Below are 27,353 nucleotides of genomic sequence, written 5' to 3'. Positions count from 1 at the left end.
CTCCTCTCAATACCCGGCGGTTCGGACAAGAGCGTTAAGCTGCATAGAAAGACATGCAGCCGCACATTCTGGTCCAGAGTGTCGGCGGCAGTGCCGGCTATTGAGGCGAGAGACTCGCGCTAGTTTCTAGCATTACACTCGCAAGTGTGACTCCAGCCTAAGATTCATCCTATATTTTATGTGAACAGCGACCTGGAAACGAATGTCGCTTACAAGAAATAGTAACAAAAAGAGACAAAAAATATTAAGAAAAAATACAAAACACTTTATTAAATTTTATCAGTTTGAGACAATTCTAGAAACTTGTACTAAAAATTTGCACAAAATGTACTAATAAATAAACCAAACATAGAAAAGTAATTTTTTCCAACATCAAGAAAAATATATCTATTTTTTTTTAATGGCTTGTTTAATAATACAATATTTTTATTTTAATGAGTCTTGGTGCAGACAAGGTATATTCCTAATCACTAGACGTAACAATTGCTACCTATTATTTACTCTCACTTTTCTATGAAAATTAAGAAGATTTTATTGGTTATATACCAAATTCATAAACGTGGCACATGGACGGACATGGATTTGGAGAAGGTAAAATACGTCTTCAAAAAACCTGTTAAAATAATTATGTCACAGGACTTAGATCACTGCAATAAAGGGCAGACTGGAAATAAACCCTCAGCTAATAAGGTTGGTATGTGTGAACAGTTCTTTACATGTTACCCTTTCGAAGCACATTTCTACAATATACGACTGCTCACTGTTGCTATTGATTGGTGACGTTTAATTAACGTGAAAAATGTTTCCTACTCTTCATACATGACACACATGCCCTTATCATTTCCAGCCATGCCCACTGATCCTTTGATCCTGCCCAGTCTGATTTCTATCCCTTACACTTTCACGGGAAACCAACTACCAGAGAACATGAATGGGATCAGGAGAAAAAAAAAATAGAATGTCTAAGGCCGGGGTCACACTTGCGTGTGTAATGCGAGAAACTTGCGTGAGTCTCTCGCATCAATACCCGGCACTGCCGCCAGCACTCGGGACCGGACTGTGCGGCTGCATAGAAATGCATGCAGACGCACACTCTGGTCCCAAGTGCCGGCAGTAGTGTCGGGTATTGATGCGAGAGACTCGCACGAGTTTCTCGCATTACACACGCAAGTGTGACCCCGGCCTAAGACTTTTTCCAGGATCATGCAGAAACTTCTGAAGACTGATGAAGATTGATGGCATATCTGAAAATGGAACCTTCTGCCAACTACTAAACTAAGGTAAAAATGAGAATACACAGTGTGACTTCTTCAGATCTAGTGTAAGGGTGTCACCTTTTGCCACTGGTTCCACAAGCAAGGGCACTCTCAAACATAGTAAAGGGGTTGTCCTGTACTTTTATATTTATGGAGTATGCTTAGGATAGGTCATCAATACCAGATCAGTGGTGGGGTGACAAACGGCAATTAGTTGTACCGGTGCCGGCAGGATAGGCTTAGTTGGGCATCCAAACAGCATAGCTCCATCACTAGCAGAGTGGTGCAAGTGAGGTTCTGTAGATCTGCCCCTATTCATTAGAAAAGGGGTGAATGTGCAAAATTTGGCTGCTGCGACTATGCAGGCGATGGAACTGTGCTATGTAGCTTCGCCACTCATCATATCCAACCGTCTCCTGCACCGGAAAGGACAAATCGACAGGGCTGGTAGGTGTCGCACTATCACTCATCTGGTATTGATGATCTATTTTTAAAATGGGCTATCAATATTAAATTACCTGACAACACCTTAAAGTAAAATATTATCTGCAATCAGGAGCAAGAAATTGGGACTGCTCCGAAAAAACAAACTAGTGCAAATGAGTGAATAAATAGCAGCTATAGAAAAAGCTATACCATAATTAATTTAGGTTACTATGAGGCCATGTTCACATGATATTGTTGTTTTTTGTTAGGGGTGGTGAATTTATTAAAGAACCAGGTGGAAATACCACCAAAAAATGCATCAGGATCGTAATATGTGAACAATGACTGAGGGTTGCCCATTTCAAGTTATTTTATTTAAAAAAAAAAACAAAACATAAATTAATACCTAAAAGAAACAAGAATTCAGTTGGGACAGACAAATGACAAGAACTCGTCTATCTGATTCTTTACAATGATGCGGTCAGGGTGTAGTGCATGTGGCAGATAGTGAGCCAGTGACATCTCCCACGCATCAACAATTTTAATGCGAAGTCCGGAGAACATAGCCCTCATTACAGTGTCTAGCTGCAGTGAATACCAGTCACTGTTGAAGAGGCTCACTTCCGGTCCAAGCTCCTGGACATTGGCAGAGCGAATGATAATGGCTGTATTCGGACTGCGCTCCAGTAAGCGAAGAACAGCGGCTCGTATGTTCCTAAGGCGTCTTATGTACACCTCTACTGGAAACGTACTGAAGTGAGACCACACTGTTATGGCGACCACAGTGTTCTTTCCTCCCACTATACCATCCAATTCATTGGCAATATAACGCAGCTCATTGCTTGACACAGTTGAGAAGCGAATAGGTGGCCCATGACAGCGGAACGTCAGCATTATGTTATGGTCAACATCAACAGACAAGAATGGGCCAACATTCTTAGGGCTTCCCAGGTCAAAGGGCTTCAGATCTAAAATAGAAGAATAATTTGTAAAATCAATCCAGATTGCATAATATATTATGCAAAGTAACATTAAGTAACATTGACTCTCGGGGCACACTTTTCAACAACATGCAAATACTACATTACCATCTGTCACAAATGTATTTATGCTTCTATATATTAATAAACTAGGCAGGTTGTTTACTGAATGAGGAGATGCTTTAGGTTAGTTTCACATTAGCGTTTACAGCCGCAGCGTCGGGCTGCGCACGGCCGCCGCTAAGCCCCGCCCCCTGCTGCGCCTCCGCCGGTAGCTCCGCCTACGGACGCATGACGCTGCATGCGTCCCCTATCTTTAGCACTGGGGACGCAGGCCGTGAGCAGTATGCGTTTGGCGGTGCATGGGTCCTTTTGACGCTGCGCCGAGCGCACCAAATTGCAACCTGTTGCGTTTGGCGCTGGTCGGCGCAGCGTCAAAAGGACGCATGCTCTGCCAAACGCATACTGCGCACGGCCTGCGTCCCCAGTGCTAAAGATAGGGGACGCAGAACACATGCAGCGTCATGCGTCCGTAGGTGGAGCTACCGGCGTAGGCGCGGCAGGGGGCGGGGCTTAGCGGCAGCCGCGCGCAGCCCGACGCTGCGGCCGCAAACGCTAATGTGAAACTAGCCTTAGTCTGTATATAGTGAAACAGATGTATCTGGCATACTACTGCCCTTATTGAGGGGTGGAGTGTTAGTGTCTTATTCCTGCACAAAGACCCACCGGGGAGATCACCTATTCCCCAGTGAATAAGTCCGATCCTGCATATACATACTGTATATACAATATTTTACATTGAATTTGCAACAAAAAGAAATTAATGGAATTATTAAATTATGGGATCACTAGACATATGCAAATGATGAAAAAAGAGAAACAACACTTTCAAAACGTCTCAATTTTTTTCAGTTTTGTGTATGATCGCCACAGTCACTTACACGGCTTAACATGTTATCAATAAGGTTATAAATGGTTGTCTGAGGAATGGTTTGCCATGCTGAATCCATTTTGGCACATAAGATCAAGATCCACTGCTGGCAGGTCCCTGTATAAGTACCGAACACATGACATCCCAGCTGAACTCGATGTGAGACAAGTTCGAAGACGCTGTAGGCCAGGGGTCTCAAACTCTGCAGAGTAAATGGGCCGCACATAAAAAAAAAAAATTTAAGCTGGCGGGCCGCATTACTTTCAAACTTAATACAGTCACAATTGGTAGCTGTATCTAAGGGGTTAAACGGCCGCGATCGGTGCTAATACCAATCGTGGCCGTTCAAATAGGTTGTCAGTTGCGATGTACAGCTTACCTCAGCGGATGATAGTGTTGGCTCTGCATGTGAGCCGGCGCTATCATCTCGCTGTACACGCACCGCCACAGTCACCTGCAAAATCCAGCAATGGGGGGAAAGTCACGGCTCCGCTCTCTACGCGCTGGCGTGATGTCATTACACAGCGCCAGAGGGACGTCATCACGCAGGGCCACAGCTCCTACGGAGTGGCGCACTCCTCTCTTCTAGCATGAGCAGTGGCGTAACTACAAAGTTATGGGCCCTGGTGCGAACTTTCAAATGGGGCCCACCCCATGCCAAAATACACGCGCGGCTCAGCTCCGCACACCTCGTACACGCGCGGCTCCCCTCAGCACACCTCGTACACGCGCGGCTCCCCTCAGCACACCTCGTACACGCGCGGCTCCCCTCAGCACACCTCGTACACGCGCGGCTCCCCTCAGCACACCTCGTACACGCGCGGCTCCGCTCAGCACACCTCGTACACGCGCGGCTCTGCTACATCCACCCTGTAAACCCCTCCTGACCACACACAGAAACTTAACCAGCACAGACAAAGACAGCAGTGTTCTGCATACACTGAGGCCCCTGATCATGTGACCCCCAGACTCCTCCCCCTCCTGTGACCTCATCACAGGTCCTGTGCACACAGAACACACAGCCATCGCTCGCTCCTGGATGGCTGCGTGCCTTCCCCCTTCTACCTGCCTCAGGGGGTGAGACGTGTGGTGCACCGCGGGCCACAGATGACTGCCTCAGGGGCCGCGTGTTTGAGACCTCTGCTGTAGGCCATGGTAGCATGTTTAGGCCATGCACAATAGCACGAGGAACATGCAGCCTGGTGTTGTCATCTTGTGACACTTTGGAGAAATGGCCGCACCACAGGCTCCATGACAAAATCAATGTAATGCCGAACTGTTAGAGTACCTGAATGAAAGCTAGATGGGTCCTGCGACCATAAAATATGCCACCGCTCACCATAATCCTGGGAGTAGGATCAGCGTTACATTCTCTTGTGAGAGCCTGTTCATCCTTGATCATGTTGCTCACATGCTTTCCAGACCAATTTATGACTACTACTGCATTCAAGACAAAAGCAGGCCTGATCACTGAACGGAATTAGACCTCCATTCTAGTCTTTTTTTGCCGTTTTGCTCTGCATCATGATACACATTTTGTTAGGTCAAAAAAGAGGTCTTCATCAGTCCTACTTCCAGAATGATGGTGTGGCATAACATATAGTAGGGAGACACTTTGAATCTTCATTCCATTGATTTAGTCGTGGAACCAGTGACAAATCAATTCCTCTAAAGTGTCCCAGGAGCCATTTTTCAACACAACAACACCAGGCCACATGTTGCTTGTGCGCCTTCATGGCTTGAACATGCTACTGTGGCCTACAGCTTCTTCAGACTTGTTTCCTATTGAGCAGCAATTGCAAAGTGAGCTGCCATTCATAACTTGATTGATAGAATGCTGGAGTGTGTAAGTGCATGTGTTTCATTGCATGGGGCTCAAGCTCAATACTGAATAAATTGAGATGCTTTGAAAATGTGGTTTCCATTTTTCCATCATCTAAACATCATTAGCATTGTTTATCAATGTTGTGATTTCCATAATGGTGCGGACATCCCAAACACATGAAAAGAAGTGGCAATGCACTCTACTCTTGGTCTATGCACCGTGCTTAGGTGATGAGGAGCATTTATCACCTTTTAGCTTTTCTGCTACAATGTGTGCTCAATGGTAATATTATTCCAGAAGATATTACAAAGCAAATTACTTTTTAGAATGTGATGTATGAGAAACAAAATGAGGCTGACCTGGCACCACATCTGTGAGATATTCAAACCACTGCCTTATTGTCGAGTCTCCATATAAATGCACCACCTTCCCTTGTATACAATCGGTGATGTCAGAAGACTGGTCGAACTGCCAGAGTATGGACCTTCCAGACATCCATCGGTCTCGATAGTAATAACCCGACGGGAGAAACTTGGAGCTGCCAAAAAAATATTTCTCTAAAAAACAAGAATAGAAAATCATATATTTGATACATTACCATACTGTCAAACATCGATAAATTTTAAACCCGAAATTACGTAAAAAATATATTACTCGGCGTTCTAAAACCCCAAAAAAGTCACAGTCATAATTACACCAAAAAGGAGAAATGTGAGTGTCTGCCCCTGCATTGACCCCTTAAGGACCAGGCGATTTTCCGTTTTTTTTTTCTTTGTCTCATTATTGCAAGAGCCATGACGTTTTAATTTTTACGTCAATATAGCCGTATGAGGGCTTGTCTTTTGCGGGACGAGTTGTACTTTTGAATGACACCATTCATTTTATCATGTGATGTACTGTAAAGCGGGAGAAAAATTCAAAGTGTGGCGAAATAGCAAACTAAAGTGCAATTCTGAGATTGTTTTTTGGGGTTTTTATTAATAGCGTTGATTTTACAGTAAAAGTGACACAGCAATATGATTCTGCAGATACTAAACATGTATTGTTTTTGTTTTATCTAAGTGGTGAAAAAAAATTCAGAAATTTGTAAGAATTTTTTTTTTTTTTTTATTGTGTCATCACCTTCCGAGAGGAACCTGGCATCATTGCAGCTATATGCATTCATATCTGGGGTGGTGTAGTTTGAATTGCCCAGTCTATGGTTAAATGGACACGTGCTGAACTCTTGATGAACCATGCTTGGGAGAAACGTGTCGGCATAAGGACGGAGGGACAGTCTAGGGCTATTTTTTCATCTAGGGAGAGGTGTGGACTACTCTTGTTGGGGTGGGAGTAACTAGGACACACAAGGGTCATGTCATCGTTTAGAGTTTTCTGTAGGATAGCAACTGACTGCCAAAAATGATGATGAGGAACCTGAGAGACATGGCTGGAGATCCTAGCAGTAACATCTCTATGGGTGAGATCGTCCGGTTTTTGTACTCCTCATTGTCATGGTTATTACACAGTTGAGTCTGTGACTCAGTGTACCTATGTTTGGAGTGGGTCTGGTGTTATGTGGACTGTGTTAGGACTGACCACTGTCAGCTTGTGATCTATTTCTTTTTGACTTTAGATCATTGTGGTTGTTAATTACTTACAACTGTCCGATATGGTGGGTCTGTGCTGGTACGGACCACCTTTGTTACGACTGACCACTGTCAGTAAAGGATTAACATGCAGTTAGGTTTCTTAGGGCTCATACCCATGTGTGAGAAAAAAACGGTCCGATTTCGGGACCAAAAAAAACTATTTTATTCTGCGATCATCCACCACTGTTGTCTTCCATGGGTGCCCAGGTCTTTTTGCATTGATGAGTTCACCAGTGCTTTCTTTCTTTCTCAGGATGTACCAAACTGAAGATTTTGCCACTCCTAATGTTGTAGCAATTTCTCGGATGGGTTTTTTCTGTTTTTGCAGCTTAAGGATGGCTTGTTTCACCTGCATGGAGAGCTCCTTTGACCGCTTGTTTCCTTCACAGCAAAACCTTCCAAATGCAAGCACCACACCTCAAATCAACTCCAAGCCTTTTATCTGCTTAATTGAGAATGACATAACGAAGGGATTGCCCACACCTGTCCAAGAAATAGCCTTGGAGTCAACTGTCCAATTACTTTTGGTCCCTTTAAAAACAGGGTGGCACATGTTAAGGAGCTGAAACTCCTAAACCCTTCATCCAATTTTAATGTGGATACCCTCAAAAGAAAGCTGAAAGTCTGAACTTCAACTGCATCTGAATTGTTTTGTTTAAAATTCATTGTGGTAATGTCTAGAACCAAAATTAGAAAAATGCTGTCTCTGTCCAAATATATATGGACCTAACTGTATGTGTTTATATATATTCTACATTCTATCTTTTCTATTCTTAACATGTCAATGTGATTTTACTGTACGCCGGACATGAATTGGCTTTTCAAAGGACACTGGTGCGTAAAAATCGGACAGCACTCGCATGGTGTGAGTGCAGTGCGATTTTTTTTCTCGCACCCACTGAATTACATTGGTGAGTCTCGTCCAAGATATGCAGCATGCTGTAATTTTTTTCTCAGTCCAATTTCGGATGAGAAAAAAATCAGATATGACAGACAGGGTATGTCATAAGTCGTTAAGGGGTTAATACACCACTGAATATACTGTATAATAAAATAAAAATTACCAGTGTATATCCCCAAGCATATACCCCTCTATCAGAGCTTGGAAAACAGAAGAGCTGATGGACTCACTTTAAATATTACTTTAAGTTCACGTGGGCATAATTTTTAGTATCTATAGAGCCTTAGAGGGGCGATTTATTAAGGTGCTTAAAGGGAACCCGTCAGCAGGATTGTGCACAGTAACCTACCGACAGTGTCAGGTCGGCGACCTTATACTGATTAAAATGATACCTTTTGGTGATGAAAACCGTCTTGGGGTTCTTGTTTAATATTCATTTTCGGTTTTGAGTTAATGATATGCCCGTGCTCCGGGGCGGCCTGTGGGGGGTCGTCATGTGGTGCTCTGATTAGGTATTCATAATGCAGACTGCTCACAGGTCACTGATCCCTCACTGACCTGCCCCCTAGTTTAATTAAGTTTTCCCCACAATAGTATAGGACTAAAGCATAAATGCATATATGTATATTAGGCATGTATAATGCTACAGCGCAGGCGCCGCCGCCACTTTTATGAATGTTAATTTTTTTTTGTATCCTATATACTCAAGTACATGCCAAGTTTTTCAGCACATTTCTTCGGTTTATACTTGAGTGAGGGTCCAGAAGATGGAGGGGCAGCGGCGGAGCAGAGGGTTACAGGAGGCAGGAGCCGTCTGCTGCGGCTAAAGCCTGTTCCCGCTGCTAAAGATAGATGAATAGATGGCAGTGAATATTCATTTCTCTTTAATAGCAGGTACAGTAGTCGCAGCCACTGGCTTTCTGCAGCAGCGGGGCGGTCACGTGGGCTCGCTACTTATGGACGTGATTGCCCCGCCGCTGCAGCTGCTGGGACAGGAAGAAGATGCTGCGAGGACGTGCAGGGATGGTAAGTAGGATGGCTTATTTTTTTTTTATGTTTTTCTGATGGGGGCCAAGCATAACAGGATAGGGATGAAGAGACCATGCATAACAGGATAGAGATGTGGAGACCATGCATACCAGGATAGGGATGAGGAGGCCATGCATACCAGGATAGGGATTACGAGCCATACATACAAGGATAGGGATGCAGAGCCATGCATACAAGAATGGGGATGAGGAACCATGCAGATCAGAATAGGGATGAGGAGCCATACATACAAGAATGGGGATGAGGAGGCCATGTACCAGGGTAGGGATGGGGGGACAATGCATACCCGGCTTATACTCCAGTCAATAAGTTAACCTTGGGTCGGCTTATACTCGAGTATATATGGTAACTCCACAATAGTATATGCAGTATGTAAACTAGAGGCTGGTCAGTGGGGGATCAGTGACCTGTCAGAAGCCATACTGGTGAATACCTAAGCAGAGCACCACATGAAAACCCCCACAGCCCCGCCCGAGGCACAAGCATATCATTAACTCAACTTAACTGAAAATAAAGATTAAAGAACAAACACAAGACGGATTTCATTAACCAAGGTAACATTTTTTTTCAGTATAACGGTGCTGACCTGACACTGTCTGTAGGTTATTGTGCACAATCCTGCTGCCAGGTTCCCTTTAAGCCAGAAATTGGGCATAAACATCTTAATTAGTTGCAATATTTTTACACAACTCGGCAGTTGCGCAAAAATATTGTAGCTTTTGGCATTTACATGACAGTCTTTGCCAGGCACACCAATCTCATTGTGATTTGGGTGTGGTCACATTCTCCGGTCAAATTCATCATAAGGGCTCATACTCACTGACGATAAAATCGGACGTTTGCAATCCGATTTAAAATCGGATTGCACTCTGACCAATGTTAGTCAATGGGTGACATCTCACTTGCGATTTTTTTCCCATCCAAAATCGGACTGAGAAAAAAAATCGCAGCATGCTGCGATTTGCGCCAATGCAAGTCAATGGGTGCGATTAAAAAAAAGGACCAAAAACAGACCATCCGTTTTAACCGGATACATCACCATTCTGTGGCATAGAACACTGTAAATGGTCCTGTAAATGACTGTAGAAAAATAGTTGCTGCAAAAAAAAAAAAAAGGATTGCAAACAGATGTAAAACAGATGCAAAACGGATAGAAAACGGATGGAAAGATTAAAAATCGCATAGAAATCGCATGACACTCGCATAGCACTCCACCCTTTTTTACAGTCCAGAATTCGGACCGTTTTTTTAATCGCCAGTGAGTATGAGCCCTAAGTTAAAGAGACATAACTTACACCATAAATGTAAGCTGGCGTAAATTTCTGGCGACAGAGCAACAAAGTATTGCTGTGTATTGTACCAGTAATCGAATGGTCTCAGGTTCAAGTTTCTTAGGGGAACTTAAAAAAAAAAAAACTGTTGAAAAAAAAAAAATTTGGATTGCTGCAAAAATGAAAATTCCAAATTGATTTTTTTAGCACTTTGCCTCTCTAAAAATGAAATAAAAGGCAATAAAAAAACTAATGCAGCCCCAAAATAGTATCAATAAAATGAATAAAAATTTACCCCACAAAAAACAAGATTCCACACAGCTACATTAATGGATTATGGACCTCAGAATATAGCAACGAGAAAAATGTATTTTCCAAAAAAAAAATAAAAAAAAATCATTTGGTGACAGGGGAGATGGAAAACCGCACAAAACAAGTAACATGCTGCGGATTTTGTACCGCAGAAAAATCTGCAGCGTCTGCACAGCGTTTTTTTTTTTTTTCATTGCTTTTAAGGCTACTGTACATCACAATGCGGATATGCAACGTTTCTGCGCGGTAAAATCCGCTGCAAATCTGCATCGTGTGCACACAGCCTAATAGTGTCTATCCTTACAGTTTGGTACTGACTGGTCCAATCTTCTGGGGATGAAGAGTGAAGTGGCACATTGATACATTTAGTAATAAGTAGTCGCTTATGTATACATACAATTTAAAAGGGGTTCAGGCAAAAAAAAAAAATACCCAACATCTTGGATCTGTGAAAATCAAACCTAATAATACTCACCTACTAGCATCCACCTGAGTTCAGCACAGGCCGCTCTGAGATCTTCATTGGCACAGCAATAGAAGCCCTCACCATTCCACCAACTTCAGGAGCAAGCTCGGCAACCTGTGATTAGCTGCAGCAGTCAGATGACTTAGAATACTGCTGCATGAGAAAAACATCCAATTATGCGCTGTTCAAATTACATAACTGCTGCAGACAATCACAGGTAGCAGCGGTCCTGCGGCTGATGGAATGGTGATGTCTCCTCTTCCTGTGTCAGCACAGACCATGGAACATTCTGAGCTTGGTCCAGGTCAAGTCAAAAGTAATGTGCAGAGTAGTTCTCTAGGGCAAAGCTTCACATTATGATGCGAGGCCAGGGGGGCCGGTTTCGATAGAAGGGATTATATCCTTCAGGGGTCTTTCTTTGACTGCTGCCATTTCTGGAATAAGAACATAACTAACTAATAAGGTGCTTCTTTCCCTCTTAGGTCGGAGTCACACGAGCATGTAAAACAAATCAGTTGGATTTTCATCCAGAAAAATGGGACGATTTGTGTCACGTCATCAGTATGCTGTCCGTATGCCATCCCAGCTTTACTCGGTAGTTATTAATCTTTTACCGGATCATTTACAGTTTCCCATGCTGCAGAACTGCAATGTACCAATAGAAATCAGTCGCCACTCTGAGTCCGCATGGCATGCAATTTTTTCCTAGCACCCAACCATCTGATTTCAGAGTGAAACTGCAGCATGTTGCAATTTTATTCTCACACTGAGAAAAAAACCGCAGATCTGCACACCCTGACTGCATAACAATAATCAGATAGTTATGTATGCATATGAGCGAGCCCTTATACTGGGTTCAGGAAGAGGAAAAGATTAGAATTTTTAGTTTTGGCATTGGTTGTATCAACTGGTGAGACCAAGACATCATGACATTACAGATGGAGAAGGAGCATGTAGTGAAGATTTCCGGGTCTGTAGAAGAACAGTAAGACAGATTAAAGGGGTTGTCGCACCTTGTGGTACTAATCAGCACTCTATGTGCGCACACTGCTTGCTATCAAGATTCTTCAGTGTCGGATCATGTGACCAAAAGCATGAGATTTACAGACTTCTGGACACATTCCGACTAGACTTTCCCAACCTCCCTCAATTCACCTGTATTGAGAGAGTCCCGCGCAGGTCTAGTTTGCACGTGACCGTATGTATGCAAATCGCACCCGACATCGGCACAAGAGAATCCTGACGGCAGGCAGTGTGCCCTCTCTGTTAGGATTTCACATAGAGTGACTGCAGACTTCCCCAAGCCTGGACAATGCCTTTAATGCAGGGTTCCCCAACTCCAGTCCTCAAACCCCACCAACAGGTCATGTTTTCAGGATTTCCTTAGTATTGCCCAGATGATAATTGCTTCACCTGTCCAATACAAGGGAAATCCTGAAAACATGACCTGTTGGTGGGCCTTGAGGACTGGAGTTGGGGAACCCTGCTTTAATGGAACTTGCACACAGTTTTTTTTTTTTTTTTTTACATGTGGCCAAAATTTATAACTTTTCAAGCAAAAATTGCTTCAAGAAAGGCCTCTTCTATGTGTCATTTGACAGGTATTTTTCTATTCAAAAGAGTTTTCGTTGGCGTTTTGATAAGGTTTCCTGAACCGTTTTCATAAGTTTTTTTTTTTAGCTTCTTCAAAATTTATTAATTTAATTTTTTTAAGCATTTCATTTTTTTAATCCATTAAACAACTAATAAAACGCTGCCAATGTATGAGTTGTAAGAACCTGAATAAATGCTTGCAAAACGCTGGTAGGTCTTTGTAGCCTTCCAATTGACTTCTAATGTAAGAGTATGGCGCAGCTGCACAGCAGAAAACACCTGGAAAATGGTGAAGGTCACTTCTTTTAAACCATTTTTGGAAAACTGAAGCTAGTGAAAATGATCAAAAGCCTGAACTTATGAACACCAAGTTCAATTTCAACAGAAATGAAAAGTTAGAGGGTTTTTTTAGCGATTTTTCAGAGTGGCCCACGCCAAAAGACTTCTTAAAAAATGCTGTGTCAACATACCCTAAAACAGTCCAATACAATCCAGTTTATTATGAAGAAATGAAAAGAAATACCTTTTACTTTCCAAGGATGTACAGTCACTGTGTCTGGACCACTTGCTAGGATAGGTACTTTAATGTTCACACCACTAAAGGGAATGAAAAAAAACACAAATTTAACCCCTTTACTCCCAAGGGTGGTTTGCACGTTCATGACCGGGCCAATTTTATACAATTCTGACCACTGTCCCTTTATGAGGCAATAACTCCGAAACGCTTCCATGGATCCCAGTGATTCTGACATTGTTTTCTCGGGACAAATTGTACTTCATGTTAGTGGTAAAATTTCATTCATATAACTGTGAAATGAAATTGTGAAAAAAACGGAAATTTGGCGAAAAGTTTGAAAATTTTCCAACTTTGAATTTTTATGCTCTTAAATCACAGTGATACGGCACACAAAAAACTTAAACAGTAACATTTCCCACATGTTTACTTTACATCAGCACAATTTGGGAACCAAAATTTTTTTTTTGTTAGGAAGTTATAAGGGTTAAAAGTTGACCGTCGATTTCTCATTTTTACAACACCATTTTATTTTTACGGACCACATCACATTTGAAGCCACTTTGAGGGGTCGGTATGATAGAAAATACCCAAAAGTGACACCATTCTAAAAACCGTGCACCCATCAAGGTGCTCAAAACCACATTCAAGAAGTTTATTAACCCTTCAGGTGCTTCACAGGAATTTTTTGAATGTTTAAAAAAAAAAATGAACTTTTAACTTTTTTTCACAAAAAAAATTACTTCAGGTTCAATTTTTTTATTTTACCAAGGGTAACAGGAGAAATTGGACTGGAAAAGTTATTGTGCAATTTGTCCTGAGTACTCTGATACCTGATATGTGGGGGGAACCACTGTTTCGCCTCATGGCAGAGCTTGGAAGGGAAGGAGCGCCGTTTGACTTTTTCACTGCAAAACTGGCTGGAATTTAGATCGGACGCCATGTCACGTTTGGAGAGCTCTTGATGTGCCTAAACAGTGGAAACCCCCCACAAGTGACCCCATTTTGGAAACTACACCCCCCAAGGAACTTATCTAGATATGTGGTGAGCACTTTGAACCCCCAAGGGCTTCACAGAAGTTTATAACGTACAGCCGTACAATTAAAAAATCATATTTTTTCCACAAAAATGATCTTTTCACCCCCAATTTTTATTTTCCCAAGGGTAACAGGACCCCAAAAGTTATTGTGCAATTTGTCCTGAGTACGCCGATAACCCACATGTGGGGGTAAACCACTATTTAGGCGCATGGCAGAGCTCGGAAGGGAAGCAGCGCCGTTTGACTTTTTTGGCTGGAATTGAGATCGGACGCCATGTCGCGTTTGGAAAGCCCCTGATGTGCCAAAACAGTGAAAACTCTCCAATTCTAACTCCAACCCTAACCCCAACACACCCCTAATCTCATCCCTGACCCTAATGGGAAAATGGAAATAAATACATTTTTTTTTATTTTATTATTTTTCCCTAACTAAGGGGGTGATAAAGGGGGGTTTGATTTACCATTTATGGTGGGTTTTTATGTTTGGCAGCTGTCGCACACTAAAAGTCGCTTTTTATTGTAAAAATAGTTTTTGTATTACCACATTTGGAGAGCTATAATTTTTCCATATTTTGACCCGAGTCATGTGAGGTCATATTTTTTGCGGGGTGAGTTGACGTTTTTATTGGTACCATTTTCGGTCACGTGACATTTTTTGATCGCTTTTTATTCCGATTTTCGGGATGCAGACTGAACAAAAACCAGTATATCATGAATTTCTTTTGGGGGGTGCGTTTACACCGTTCCGCGTGCGGTAAAATTGATAAGGCGGTTTTATTCTTCGGGTCCGTACGGTTACAGCGATACCTCATTTATGTCGTTTTTTATGTTTTGGCGGTTTTATGCAATGAAAACAATTTTATATAAAAAAAAGTTATTTTTGCATCGCTTTATTCTGCGAGCTATAACTTTTTAATTTTTTCGCTGATGATGCTGTATGGGGGCTCGTTTTTTGCGGGACAAGATGACGTTTTCAGCGGTACCATGGATATTTATATCCGTCTTTTTGATCACGCGTTGTTGCACTTTTTGTTCGGCGGTATGATGATAAAGCATTATTTATTGCTTCGTTTTTTATTTTTAAAGGGGTTCACTAAAGGGGTTAACTAATGGGACAGTTTTATAGGGTGGGTCAATACGGACGCGACGATACCAAATATGTGTACTTTTATTGTTTTTTTTAATTTTCAAAAAAATGAATTTATTAGGGAATATATTTTTTTTTAATTTATTTAGCGATTTTTTACAAATTATTTTTACACTTTTTAAAAAAATTTTTTTTAACTTTATTACACCAGGGGGACATCACTGTCATGTGACAGATCGCTGATCTGTCACATCACAGATCAGCGATCTGACACAGGCACTGCACAGGCTTCCTCATGCCTGCGCTCTGCAGGCAGTGAGGAAGCCGGCTCCCTGCAGGCCCCCGCCGCCATATTGGATCCGGGGACCTGCAGTGAAGGAGGCCCCCGCAGTAGTGCTGCACATCGCCCTGCTACGGGGGTCTCAGGGAAGCACGGAGGGAGCCCCCTCCCTGCCGATGCTTCCCTAAACCCCCGGTACACTGCGATCGTGTTTGATTGCAGTGTGCCAGGGGTTAATGTGCCGGGGCAGTCCATGACCGCCCCTGACACATAGTGCCGGGTGTCAGCTGTGATAAGAAGCTGACACCCGGCCGCGATCAGCGGCGCTCCCCACGGGGGCGCCGCTGATCGCTATGACGTACTATTCTGTCCTTGGGACTTAGGTCCCAGGTCACATGGACGGAATAGTACGTCTAATGCAGGAAAGGGGTTAAAGCACTCGTCATCTAGATGATCAACACTAATTCAATTTGTAGAGCGGAAAGATGGCTCACTAGATTTGTAGAAAGTCACTTTAAAGCCCCTCATGAACATTTGTCTATCCAGAATATAGACTACAGACATTGCTCTTGACTATTTGGCCATCCAAGCATTATAAATGGATTATGAAAGTAAAACAACTAAATAAACCCTTTATGGAAAATACCTTTGAAAAAACATGTCATCGTGGAAACTCAAAAGATTTTTCATGTAGCCTCCTTTAGCATGATTTACTCGATTTGAGCAGGATAACTTGTCGGGCTTGTAGCAGAACCATGGTTCTCCAGTCTTAATGTCTGAGAAATTGCATATTGGTTGCTTCTCAGGCAGACAAACATTGCACATTGTGGTTTCAGAATAGTCTCCTGAACGGAACAGGCTTTTAAAGTAAACTCTGTCTGGTTTGTCTTCACGTAATCGTTGAAGAACTTGAACCCCTTCACTTGGATGAACCAGAATTACTGAAACAGTCACCCTACCAGGCCAAAGTAATGCAAAGTACACACTATAGAACCCATTCTGATGGTCCAGGACCTTTCCCACTGCGCCAGCTTTAAAGAAAGGAGAATGAATTTTTGCTTGCAAATAGTCTCCTCCATAGTGCTTTGGATTTCCTTCAAAGTCATATGTTCTCACTAGCACTTCCAATATATCCCCCACCTTAAATGGTGACTGAGACCGTAAGATCACAAAGTGACTATGAGCAGCATCTGTACTTTTCATAAATTCAGTCTTGACATGTGGAGGACTGGGCCATTCCAGAATTTTCAGTAACATTTTCTGCTCTTCATGTTCAGATCTGGACAGAATTTGAAGTTGATAATCGCAATGTCTTCTCTTTGCAGTCGATAGAGAATGAGCTGCATCACGGTGTGCGCCTGTCCACTCTGGCTCCAGACCCATCCTATGATTCAGATGCTGGCAAAGAAAATTTACAAATCAATAAGGCAATGTGATGAAAGCCCTATGTGTTCACAGAACCTGATTATTTTGTTACATTGCTTCCTATACATATAATGCATTCATGAGAAGCAGACTCCTTGTGCCCACCCAACCATGGTTGGCAGCCTTTGTAGAGGTTTTCCAAAACTCCCCTTCATTTGTCCTATTTACCACTTTTCTTACCTGTCCTGCTCCTGTAAGCTCAGCTCTCTGTGGGCCATATATCCTTGATTCTGATATTAGTAGTAGAAAACCTCTTTAACCTATGTGGGGAAATAGGGTGCAGTCTGCCAGGTGGGCAACTCGCCATCCCACCTCTTTCATGAATACATCAGCCTCCATGTCCATAGCCAAAGCAGCACCCTGCAACTATTGATCTGTGCAACTCTTCATGAATAGGTGACAAACCACTGAAATCAGCACCTGTCAGTACAATATGTCACTCTCAGAGAGCATACTAAGAGGGCTGACATTCCAGATTCATTTTAGGCTAGTTTCACACGTCCAGATAATTCCAGTACCGGTAAACACGGTACCAGACCTATCCGTGTCCGTGTGGATACGTGGTACCTCCGTGTGGCACACTTGTGGCAACCGTGTGCAGCATCAGGACCACACAGACGGCCGCCGCGAAGAAGTGCTACAGTAAGCGCTGTTCCCGGCGGCTGGTGCTGAACGCCGCTGTCATTCTGCTCTCCTGCTCTGCCAGCAACAGTGAGCAGGAGAGCAGAATGAATGAAAACCCGACGTGGGGTCCTCCTCTGTTTGTGAACCAACCAGACGAAACTTACAGCTGGGGGCTGCAGCCCTCAGCTTCATCACATTATAGAAGCACCGATGGGAGAATGGAATGACACGCCACCTGTCGGCGTGTGTTAAGTGCCGCTGTTGGAGATTGACAGCAGGATTTAACAGGTTCACAGCCAAGGCAGAGCTCAGCTACACCCGCAGCTGCTAGAGGCACATGATGGCTGATTAAATCAGCCATAATGAGCGGAGAAAGATGCAGGCTGGGCGTGGGAGCCCGCATCAAAGGCAGAGAAATAACATATGACGTAAGTTTACGTTATATGTCGTGAAGGGATTAACAACAATACACATTATAATCACTCATTTTAAAGCGAGTCTGTCAACTCAAACTGACAATATAAACTACGGTAAGTACATTGCCTGTAAAGAATATAGACAATATAAAAATGCCGCTTTTACTGTTCTAATCACTACCTCTGTCCTGTAGAAATTGAAGTTTAATTAAATGTGCTAATTATGGAGTTTGGTGCTCCCTTGGTGTGACTGAGAGGCTCAGTGCACTATTCCACCCACTGATTTCACATGGCCTGCCTCCTCCACTTGTGACTGACACTGTTGGCTTCTTGAGTTTTATTTGCAGAGCTGTACATTACCAGTAAAGGAGGCAGGGTATGCAAAAACCAATTGGAAAAATGGTGCTCTGAGTCTCTTGGCCACACCAAGGGTACACCAAGCACCCTATTTAGCCTATTTCACTAAACTTCAGTTTCTACAAAACTTAAACAATGATTAGAGCAATAAAGGTGTGATCTGTATAGATTCATTATCAACTAAAAGGCTGTGTGTTTAGTTTATGCTGGAGTAGGAGTGTTTGGGCTGACAGACTCCCTTTAATTTTAACTGACAATGACTCTGAGCAGCATATGTACCTATGATGGTGTCAGTTTGAGTCTTTAAACCAATTATCCGGCCGAATACTCGGCTGAAACATTGGTGTAAAAACAAGAGCATATTATTTACGAGAGATACATTTGTCAGCAAGTATTCAGTGGCATGCAAAAGTTAGTATGGGCACCCCTGTTCAAAAATACTGTTATTATGAACAGCTAACCAAGTTAATGATGAAATGATCTCTAAAAGGCTTAAAGTTAAAGATGGCACATTTCCTTTAGTTTTTTTACTCACAATATATATATATATATATATATATATATATACACACACACACACATTATATATATATATATATATATATATATATATATATATATATATATATATATATATATATATATATATATACACACACATACATACACAGCTCTGGAAAAAATTAAGAGACCACTGCAAAATTTTCATTTTGTCTGATTTTTTTTTTCTCTTTATAGGTATATTTTTGAGCAAAATGTGAATTGCTCTTTTATTCTATAAAGTACTGACAACATGTCTTCGAATTTCCAAGCACTAAATTTTGTAATTATTTTCAGAAAATGAGAAATGGTCAAAATAACAAAAAAATGCAGTGCTTGCAGACCATAAATAATGCAAAGAAAACAAGTTAATAATCATTTAGAAACAATAATACTAATGTTTTAACTCAGGAAGAGTTCAGAAATCAATATTTTGTGGAATAACCATGATTTTTAGTCACAGCTTTCATGTGTCTTGGCATGCTTGCTATCAGTCTTTCACACTGCTTTTGGGTGACCTTATGCCACTCCTGGTACAAAAAATTAAGCAGTTCTTCTTTGTTTGATGGCTTGTGACTATCCATCTTTTTCTTGATTGAATTCCAGAGGTTTTCAATGGGATTCAGGTCTGGAGATTGGGCTGCCCATGACAGGTATTTGATGTGGTGATCCTTCATCCACATGTTGATTGACCTAGCTGGGTGGCATGGCGCATTGTCCTGCTGGAAAAACCAGTTCTCAGAGTTGGGGAACGTTGCCTGAGCAGAAGGAATCAACTGTTTTCCAGGATAACCAGATCATCAGCGATCCTCCACCAAATTTAACAGTGGGTGCAAGACACTGTGGCTTGTATGCCTCTCCAGGTCTCCATCTAACCATTAGACGACCAGGTGTTGAGCAAAGCTAAAAATTAGACTCATCAGAGAAGATTACCTTACTCCAGTCGTCTATGGTCCAATCCTTATGGTCTTTGGCAAACTTCATCCTGGCACTCCTTTGCTTCTCATTGATGAAAGTCTTTTTTTCTAGCTTTACATGACTTGAGCCCTGCCTCAAGGAGCCTGTTACGAACTGTTCTTGCCGTGCACTTCACCACAGCTGCCATTTGCCATTCCTTCTGTAGGTCACTTGATGTCATCCTGCGGTTGCTGAGTGACATTCAAATAAGATGACGGTCATCATGGTCAGTGGAGAGTCGTTTTCGCCCTCTGCCGGTCTGTAGCTTTGTTGCCCCAATGTCTGCTGCTTGACCTTGTTGTAATGGACTGCTGTCTTAGATAGTTTAAGGATGGAGGCAACATGACACTCACTGTATCCCTCTGCTAGTAAAGCCAGAATTGAGCCCTTCTTTTCCTCACTCATGACTTTTCTTTTCAACTCCTTTGGCTTGGTTAAAAGTTATTTTTTCATTATTATGACTTTTGGGATATTACTAGCACTTGTTTTACCATCCAGCTTGTCCTATTGCAAGAGGATTGTGAACACCACAGCAGGGTTTTTTATACTTTCCTTCGTTAAATAAAATTTGGCTCAGGTGATCACCTAATCAGAAGCACATTAAGTAGAATGAGGTGTATTCTGGTTGGAATTCAACTGACACTGGAATGGAATGGCTGTCAGACAAGTATAGAATCTGATCTTTATAAAACTGTGCAGTGGTCTCTTATTTTTTGCCAGAGCTGTATATATATGTATAGTTGTGCTCAAAAGTTTACATACAGTATATCCCGGCAGAATTTTTGCTTTCTTGGCTTTTTTTTCAGAAAATGAAAGATAACACCAAACCTTTTTCTCCACTGATGGTTAGTGGTTGGGTGAAGCCATTTATTGTCAAACTACTGTGTTTTCTGTTTTTAAATCATAATGACAACCCGAAACATCCAAATGACCCAGATGAAAAGCGATGATCTATAGGATGGCGATGCAGATCTTTGATTCATGCTGTCTGTAGTTCGGGTAGCATGAATAATTTGACAGGTTCCTTTCATTCCTTTGCAAAGCCACAACAAAGGAAACTCCACAGAAAATTTCTATTTCCTTTCTGACTAATATATGAGGGTCCTAACTGAGGACCTCCATTTAACATTGCCCATAATTCCCCAATACATTAATAACAAATAAGTTTTGTAACAGAAAAAAAACTTTAATTGTAAAGCTAACGCACAGAGACAAATCCTCCATGAGCTCTCTTACCTCTACCAGATGGATGTTACTAACCAGCACCAGCACCACCAACAAGAAGATGAGCACAAAACATATCTGGAACCTGTACAATGTGCACCACATTTTTTTGCAGATATTCCAACATCCATATTATATTCTGGGGTGAGCCTGGCCCGGCTTATTTGGGATAGTTTAGATCACCTGTGCATGTTCCTCTACTGCCATTATTCTCTAGGGGAAAAAAAAAGAAACATGACTTCAGTGTGAACAGGACTCTGAAGCTCCCCCGATTACATGAAATGATGACAGCGCAAGTGCAGCACCCATTCATTTTGCATCTGACTGCCTAAGATACACTATATGAACAGAAGTATTGACACCCACGTCGCAATCAATGAATTCAAGCCATTTGTTGTCCCATTGCCAGAGGTGTATAAAATCCAGCCCCTAGCCATCCAGTCATTACTAACATTTGTAAAAGAATGTGTTGTTATAAAGAGCTCGCGGAGTATGAACATGGTGCTGTAATAGGACGCCACCATTGTAACATTGTCACAAGGCAGTTTGTGAAATGTATTCCCCCCTAAATATTCCACGATCAATGGAGTGGTATTGTGAAAAAATGGAGGCGTTTAGAAACCAGCACAACTCAGCCATGAAGTAGCAGACCACGTAAAGTTACACAACGGGGTCGCTGATTTCCAAACCTTCTCTGGAATTAGCATCTGCACCAAAACTATGTGCTGGGGCAAAAGGACATGGGTTTCCATAGCCAGACTGGTGTTTGCAAGCCTTAGGGGAGAGACAGAGAATCGCATGGTAAACCTCGTACTGACTGTCGGCGCTCCTGACCTGAGCTTGACAGCTTGATAGAAATCCATCACGCTGTCACGCTCAGGTAAGGAGAGGTGTCGGGCCAGTCCCGTGCAGTGCGATCCGATTCTCCCACGAGTTATACGGCCGTCTGACTCGGCTCTTAAAGAAGCTATTCAAGAATGAGATCACGGTCTGTAGGCATGTGATGGAAGACTTCTGAATCGTGGAACTTGTTCAAAGTCACAGGAAATACCAGATAAGCAAACAAGGATGTGAAATCAAGTGTCAATCAAGCAGTGCCGGAAGCTTCACCCAGATTTCAAAACGTCGCTAAAAGCCTTCAGCACTTTGGAGAAAACGTAGGTGCCGGTTCACTAAGACTAGCGTTCAGCATGCCAGGCTTTAGGTCATATTCTGATAACACGTCAGGTCAGGTTTTTATGTTAAGTTTTTTTTTTTTGGGGGGAGGGGGCTTTTTTAAATTTTTCATGTCATAATCTGTATTAAAAATAGGCATTGAATACCGTATTTGCAATTTTCACATTGGTCACTAGAGCTTTTTAGACTTTAAAATTGTGCTTTCACCAAACTTTGCATAACGCAATAGTATGGGTGATTATAAGAATCTTTGTAATCCTGTGAAAAATCAGCTCCAATCTGTCTTGCTCAGAGAAAGACTACAGCCCATTGTCCTCTATGGGGACAGGAGAGGAGGAGTGAGCAGCAGGGAAGGAACTGAGGCAGACTGAGCAGCATTGTGCAGAGCTCTGTAACAAGTGTTTTCCATCACATCAGAGCTGGGATTCAAGTAAGAGATCTCAGCTCTGCTGTGTAATGGCCTCTATGTGGCTGCAGCTTATCCCTGTGAGCTATAAAGTGAATGAGGAGCAGACGTTCCCCTCTCTGTGCTGCGTTTGGGAGAGATTACTGCTTTTCGTCTCCTCCACCAGCAAACAGTGGATTGCAAATTACACATAGAGCATGGAGAGGGGAAAACTGGTGAGGATGCAGGAAAGAAGTCACACACTGGCAGACATGGTGTTATTCCTCATGTCCTCACACAAGATACTTTAATCTGAATAGTTACTTGAAAGCGCATTTACCCTTTAGCTTCCTTTTGTTTAAGGACATAACACATGTACATAGCCACAATGATTGCATTCAACCGTCTTTAATATTTAAGTATCTAATGAGCGTGTGGAAAGGTCACTTTAAAGGGAGGAAGAGCAGGCGTCATGTGTGACATCTTGCATTGAGATTGGTGGACCCTGTTATCAGCTCTGTATAGCGGTGTTACCTGTAATTGTAATCTTGCCTCTGATGATAAAAAGGATTGCTGTTTCAGGAAGGACAGGAAGCATGAATGTAAAATAGCCCTAGTGGCCAGTGTGAAAATTACAGGATAACTAATTATTAAAAAAAAGATTGTAACATGAAAAATATGAATTAGCAAATTGTTATTAAAAATACATAACACAAAAATCTGATTCAAACAATTGGTCATTTCTGATAAAACAATCCCTTTACTGAGAATGGGGCTCTGCAAAGCTTTGTTCAAATTGAGTGGTGGTGAAGAGAGACCACCACTCTCCTATTCATTGGCTCAGCACAGGCCTTATATCTCTGGCAATCCCGTAGACAATGAATGCTATATTTAGCTGAAGTACCGTAGGTTTTTCAGATCAGTGAGAACCGCAGCAGTCAGCAAGTTGTCACCTCATCTGTGGATAAGTTGTTCTAACTGGAGTACCCCTTTAAGGGAATCAGTAGATTTTTCCTATGCAATCTGGACATGCCGTAGAGGATAGAACACAGATGTCAGCGATGCCTCTCTTATCAAGCTCTGTGCTGTTGTTTATAAGCAATGATTGTTTTAGCACCAGTAGCTCATCATTGCTGGGACAGAGCAGTACAAGGCTGATAGTCTGACATGCCCCCTCCTGTGATGGGCAGCTCACTGTCTATGGACACTGTAAATACAGACTGGTATGGGTGGGGTTAGCTTGCTCAGCTCTGCTGCATTACTAAATCTAAAAACTCTGATTGTGTGAGAACAGCTTCACCCAGTTAAGTTATACATCATTGGATTCAGGGTCTCTTTGTCTACATCATACTGCTCTCAGATGAGATAGCAAAAGTTTGCTGACGGGTTCCCTTTAATTGGTGATTTTTAGACGCATGATGATGCTATGAAATTGCACTTTGACATCAGATGTTACTAGTAGTGCAGTATTCCAAATGTGAGTACAGTTGTACGTCACCCAGAATAGAACATGCCAGCCCAGAATTGAGAGTATGCTGCAGACTTTCTCTTCTGTTGCAGATTTCAGCCTTTTACCCTTACACAGGGTATAATCCATTGCAAATCCACAGTAAAATCCACGGCACTGACCGCAAGGGTCACACGGACTTAGCTATGAATTGGCAGCTAAATCCACGGTGGAAAGTCCCCAGCAATAAAGAGGTTTTCCCACTGTGACAGCTCATGGCCTATTACATGGTGTATGGGCGGCTGCGCTGAGGGGAAATCCTCTTTTACAATGGTAATATATCATCTGCATGGCTGATGGTACATATTCCCGGCTCCACTAGTAACGTACGGCCACCTTCCCATGCCGATAACAGCCGACTGCTGGGGATTTCATGGGAACATGCCCAGTCAGAATAATCCTTTAACAGCCTTAAAGGGAGTGTCCCATACAGCTCTGAACAGTATTTATGGTTTTCTTTCTCATTATTTGTCGATGAAGCACAGAAAACACTTGTGACTGGATGAGGCTGGGGGCGCACACATTATATGGCACCCCGCAGTAGAAGAAGCTTGGGGCGCGCACATTATATGGCACCCCGCAGTAGATGAAGCTTGGGGCGCGCAGTAGATGAAGCTTGGGGCGCGCACATTATATGGCACCCCGCAGTAGATGAGGCTTGGGACGCTCACATTATATGGCACCCCACAGTAGATGAGGCTTGGGGCGCGCACATTATATGGCACCCCGCAGTAGATGAAGCTTGGGGCGCACACATTATATGTCACCCCGCAGTAGAAGAAGCTTGGGGCGCGCACATTATATGGCACACCGCAGTAGATGAAGCTTGGGGCGCGCACATTATATGGCACCCCGCAGTAGATGAAGCTTGGGGCGCGCACATTATATGGCACCCCGCAGTAGATGAAGCTTGGGGGGCGCACATTATATGGCACCCCGCAGTAGATGAGGCTTGGGGCGCGCACATTATATGGCACCCCGCAGTAGATGAGGCTTGGGGCGCGCACATTATATGGCACCCCGCAGTAGATGAGGCTTGGGACGCTCACATTATATGGCACCCCGCAGTAGATGAGGCTTGGGGCGCACACATTATATGGCACCCTGCAGATGAGGCATGGGAGGCACACATTATATGGCACCCCGCAATACATGAGGCTTGGGGTGCACACATTATATGGCACCCCGCAGTAGATGAGGCTTGGGGCGCACACATTATATGGCACCCCGCAGTAGATGAGGCTTGGGGAGCACACATTATATGGCACCCCGCAGTAGATGAGGCTTGGGGCGCACACATTATATGGCATCCCGCAGTAGATGAGGCTTGGGGCGCACACATTATATGGCATCCCGCAGTAGATGAGGCTTGGGGCGCGCACATTATATGGCACCCCGCAGTAGATGAAGCTTGGGGCGCGCACATTATATGGCACCCCGCAGTAGAAGCTTGGGGCGCGCACATTATATGGCACACCGCAGTAGATGAAGCTTGGGGCGTGCACATTATATGGCACCCCGCAGTAGATGAAGCTTGGGGCGCGCACATTATATGGCACCCCGCAGTAGATGAAGCTTGGGGCGCGCACATTATATGGCACCCCACAGTAGATGAGGCTTGGGGCGCGCACATTATATGGCACCCCGCAGTAGATGAGGCTTGGGGCGCGCACATTATATGGCACCCCGCAGTATATGAGGCTTGGGACGCTCACATTATATGGCACCCCGCAGTAGATGAGGCTTGGGGCGCACACATTATATGGCACCCTGCAGATGAGGCATGGGACGCACACATTATATGGCACCCCGCAATACATGAGGCTTGGGGTGCACACATTATATGGCACCCCGCAGTAGATGAGGCTTGGGGAGCGCACATTATATGGCACCCCGCAGTAGAGGAGGCTTGGGGCGCACACATTATATGGCACCCCGCAGTAGATGAGGCTTGGGGCGCACACATTATATGGCACCCCGCAGTAGATGAGGCTTGGGGTGCGCACATTATATGGCACCCCGCAGTAGATGAGGCTTGGGGCGCGCACATTATATGGCACCCCGCAGTAGATGAGGCTTGGGGTGCGCACATTATATGGCACCCCACAGTAGATGAGGCTTGGGGCGCACACATTATATGGCACCCCGCAGTAGATGAGGCTTGGGGCGCACACATTATATGGCACCCCGCAGTAGATGAGGCTTGGGGCGCACACATTATATGGCACCCCACAGTAGATGAGGCTTGGGGCGCGCACATTATATGGCACCCCGCAGTAGATGAGGCTTGGGGCGCGCACATTATATGGCACCCCGCAGTAGATGAGGCTTGGGGTGCGCACATTATATGGTACCCCGCAGTAGATGAGGCTTGGGGCGCACACATTATATGGCACCCCGCAGTAGATGAGGCTTGGGGCGCACACATTATATGGCACCCCGCAGTAGATGAGGCTTGGGGCGCGCACATTATATGGCACCACGCAGTAGATGAGGCTTGGTGTGCGCACATTATATGGCACCCCGCAGTAGATGAGGCTTGGGGCGCACACATTATATGGCACCCCGCAGTAGATGAGGCTTGGGGCGCACACATTATATGGCACCCCGCAGTAGATCGCCGTGCATATGTCACACAGAGGGCCATTAGCCCACTGCGCCTGTCGCCATGCCATATAATGGCGGCATCCACACATGGCATTGGGAATGATAGTCCTGCCCAGCCAAGCTCTGCCCATAGATGGCAGCTCCCTCCACTTCTGTGATGGTCGGAGGCAGTCTGTACTATAGAAGTAAGAGCACTGGTACTGTGAGGTGATGCCAGTGCCTGTGCTATAGTCTATGCCAGTACCTCCATATCCGGCAGATGCCCGCGCGATGGGCGCCCCCTAGCGCCGGCGCCCGATGCTCCCCGCTGCTGCAGCATGTAGCCCTCAGCCGCCGAGGAGGGAGGCAATTCCGTACAGATAGTCTCCGCTCAGCGCTGGCATACAATGGCTGACTAGTAGCACGGCTAGCACCCGGCTGTGGAGCTGACTCCTCCTCTCTGCTGCTGCTGCGGAGGAGGAGCCGGAGGATGCTGTACAGGATGATGCACCTGTCGCTTGTCGCTCTTCTACTCATGCCTGGTTGTAGTTTAATGCGGGCAGCAAATGTGGCAGGGGCCCAGGAAATACTGC

The 27,353-nt window shown here is 43.8% G+C and overlaps 1 protein-coding gene across 1 annotated transcript; it reads right to left on the bottom strand.

The window, feature by feature from the left end:
* Nucleotides 1-244: 244 nt before the first annotated feature.
* NXPE3 (neurexophilin and PC-esterase domain family member 3) lies at nt 245-27,250 on the bottom strand. Its single transcript, XM_073586235.1, has 6 exons — nt 27,026-27,250; nt 21,119-21,319; nt 16,210-16,961; nt 13,166-13,239; nt 5,778-5,975; nt 245-2,650 (listed from the first exon to the last, which is right to left on the bottom strand). The coding sequence occupies exons 2-6, from the start codon at nt 21,209-21,211 to the stop codon at nt 2,106-2,108; spliced, it is 1,662 nt and encodes a 553-aa protein (XP_073442336.1). The 5' UTR covers nt 21,212-21,319; nt 27,026-27,250; the 3' UTR covers nt 245-2,105.
* Nucleotides 27,251-27,353: the final 103 nt, after the last annotated feature.

The sequence above is a fragment of the Dendrobates tinctorius genome, unplaced genomic scaffold (assembly GCF_039654945.1).
Source record: "Dendrobates tinctorius isolate UK_male_01 unplaced genomic scaffold, ASM3965494v1 ptg000091l, whole genome shotgun sequence".
NCBI lineage: Eukaryota > Metazoa > Chordata > Amphibia > Anura > Dendrobatidae > Dendrobates > Dendrobates tinctorius.
Note: the sequence above shows the minus strand (reverse complement) of the source record. Positions and strands in the feature narration are given on the sequence as shown.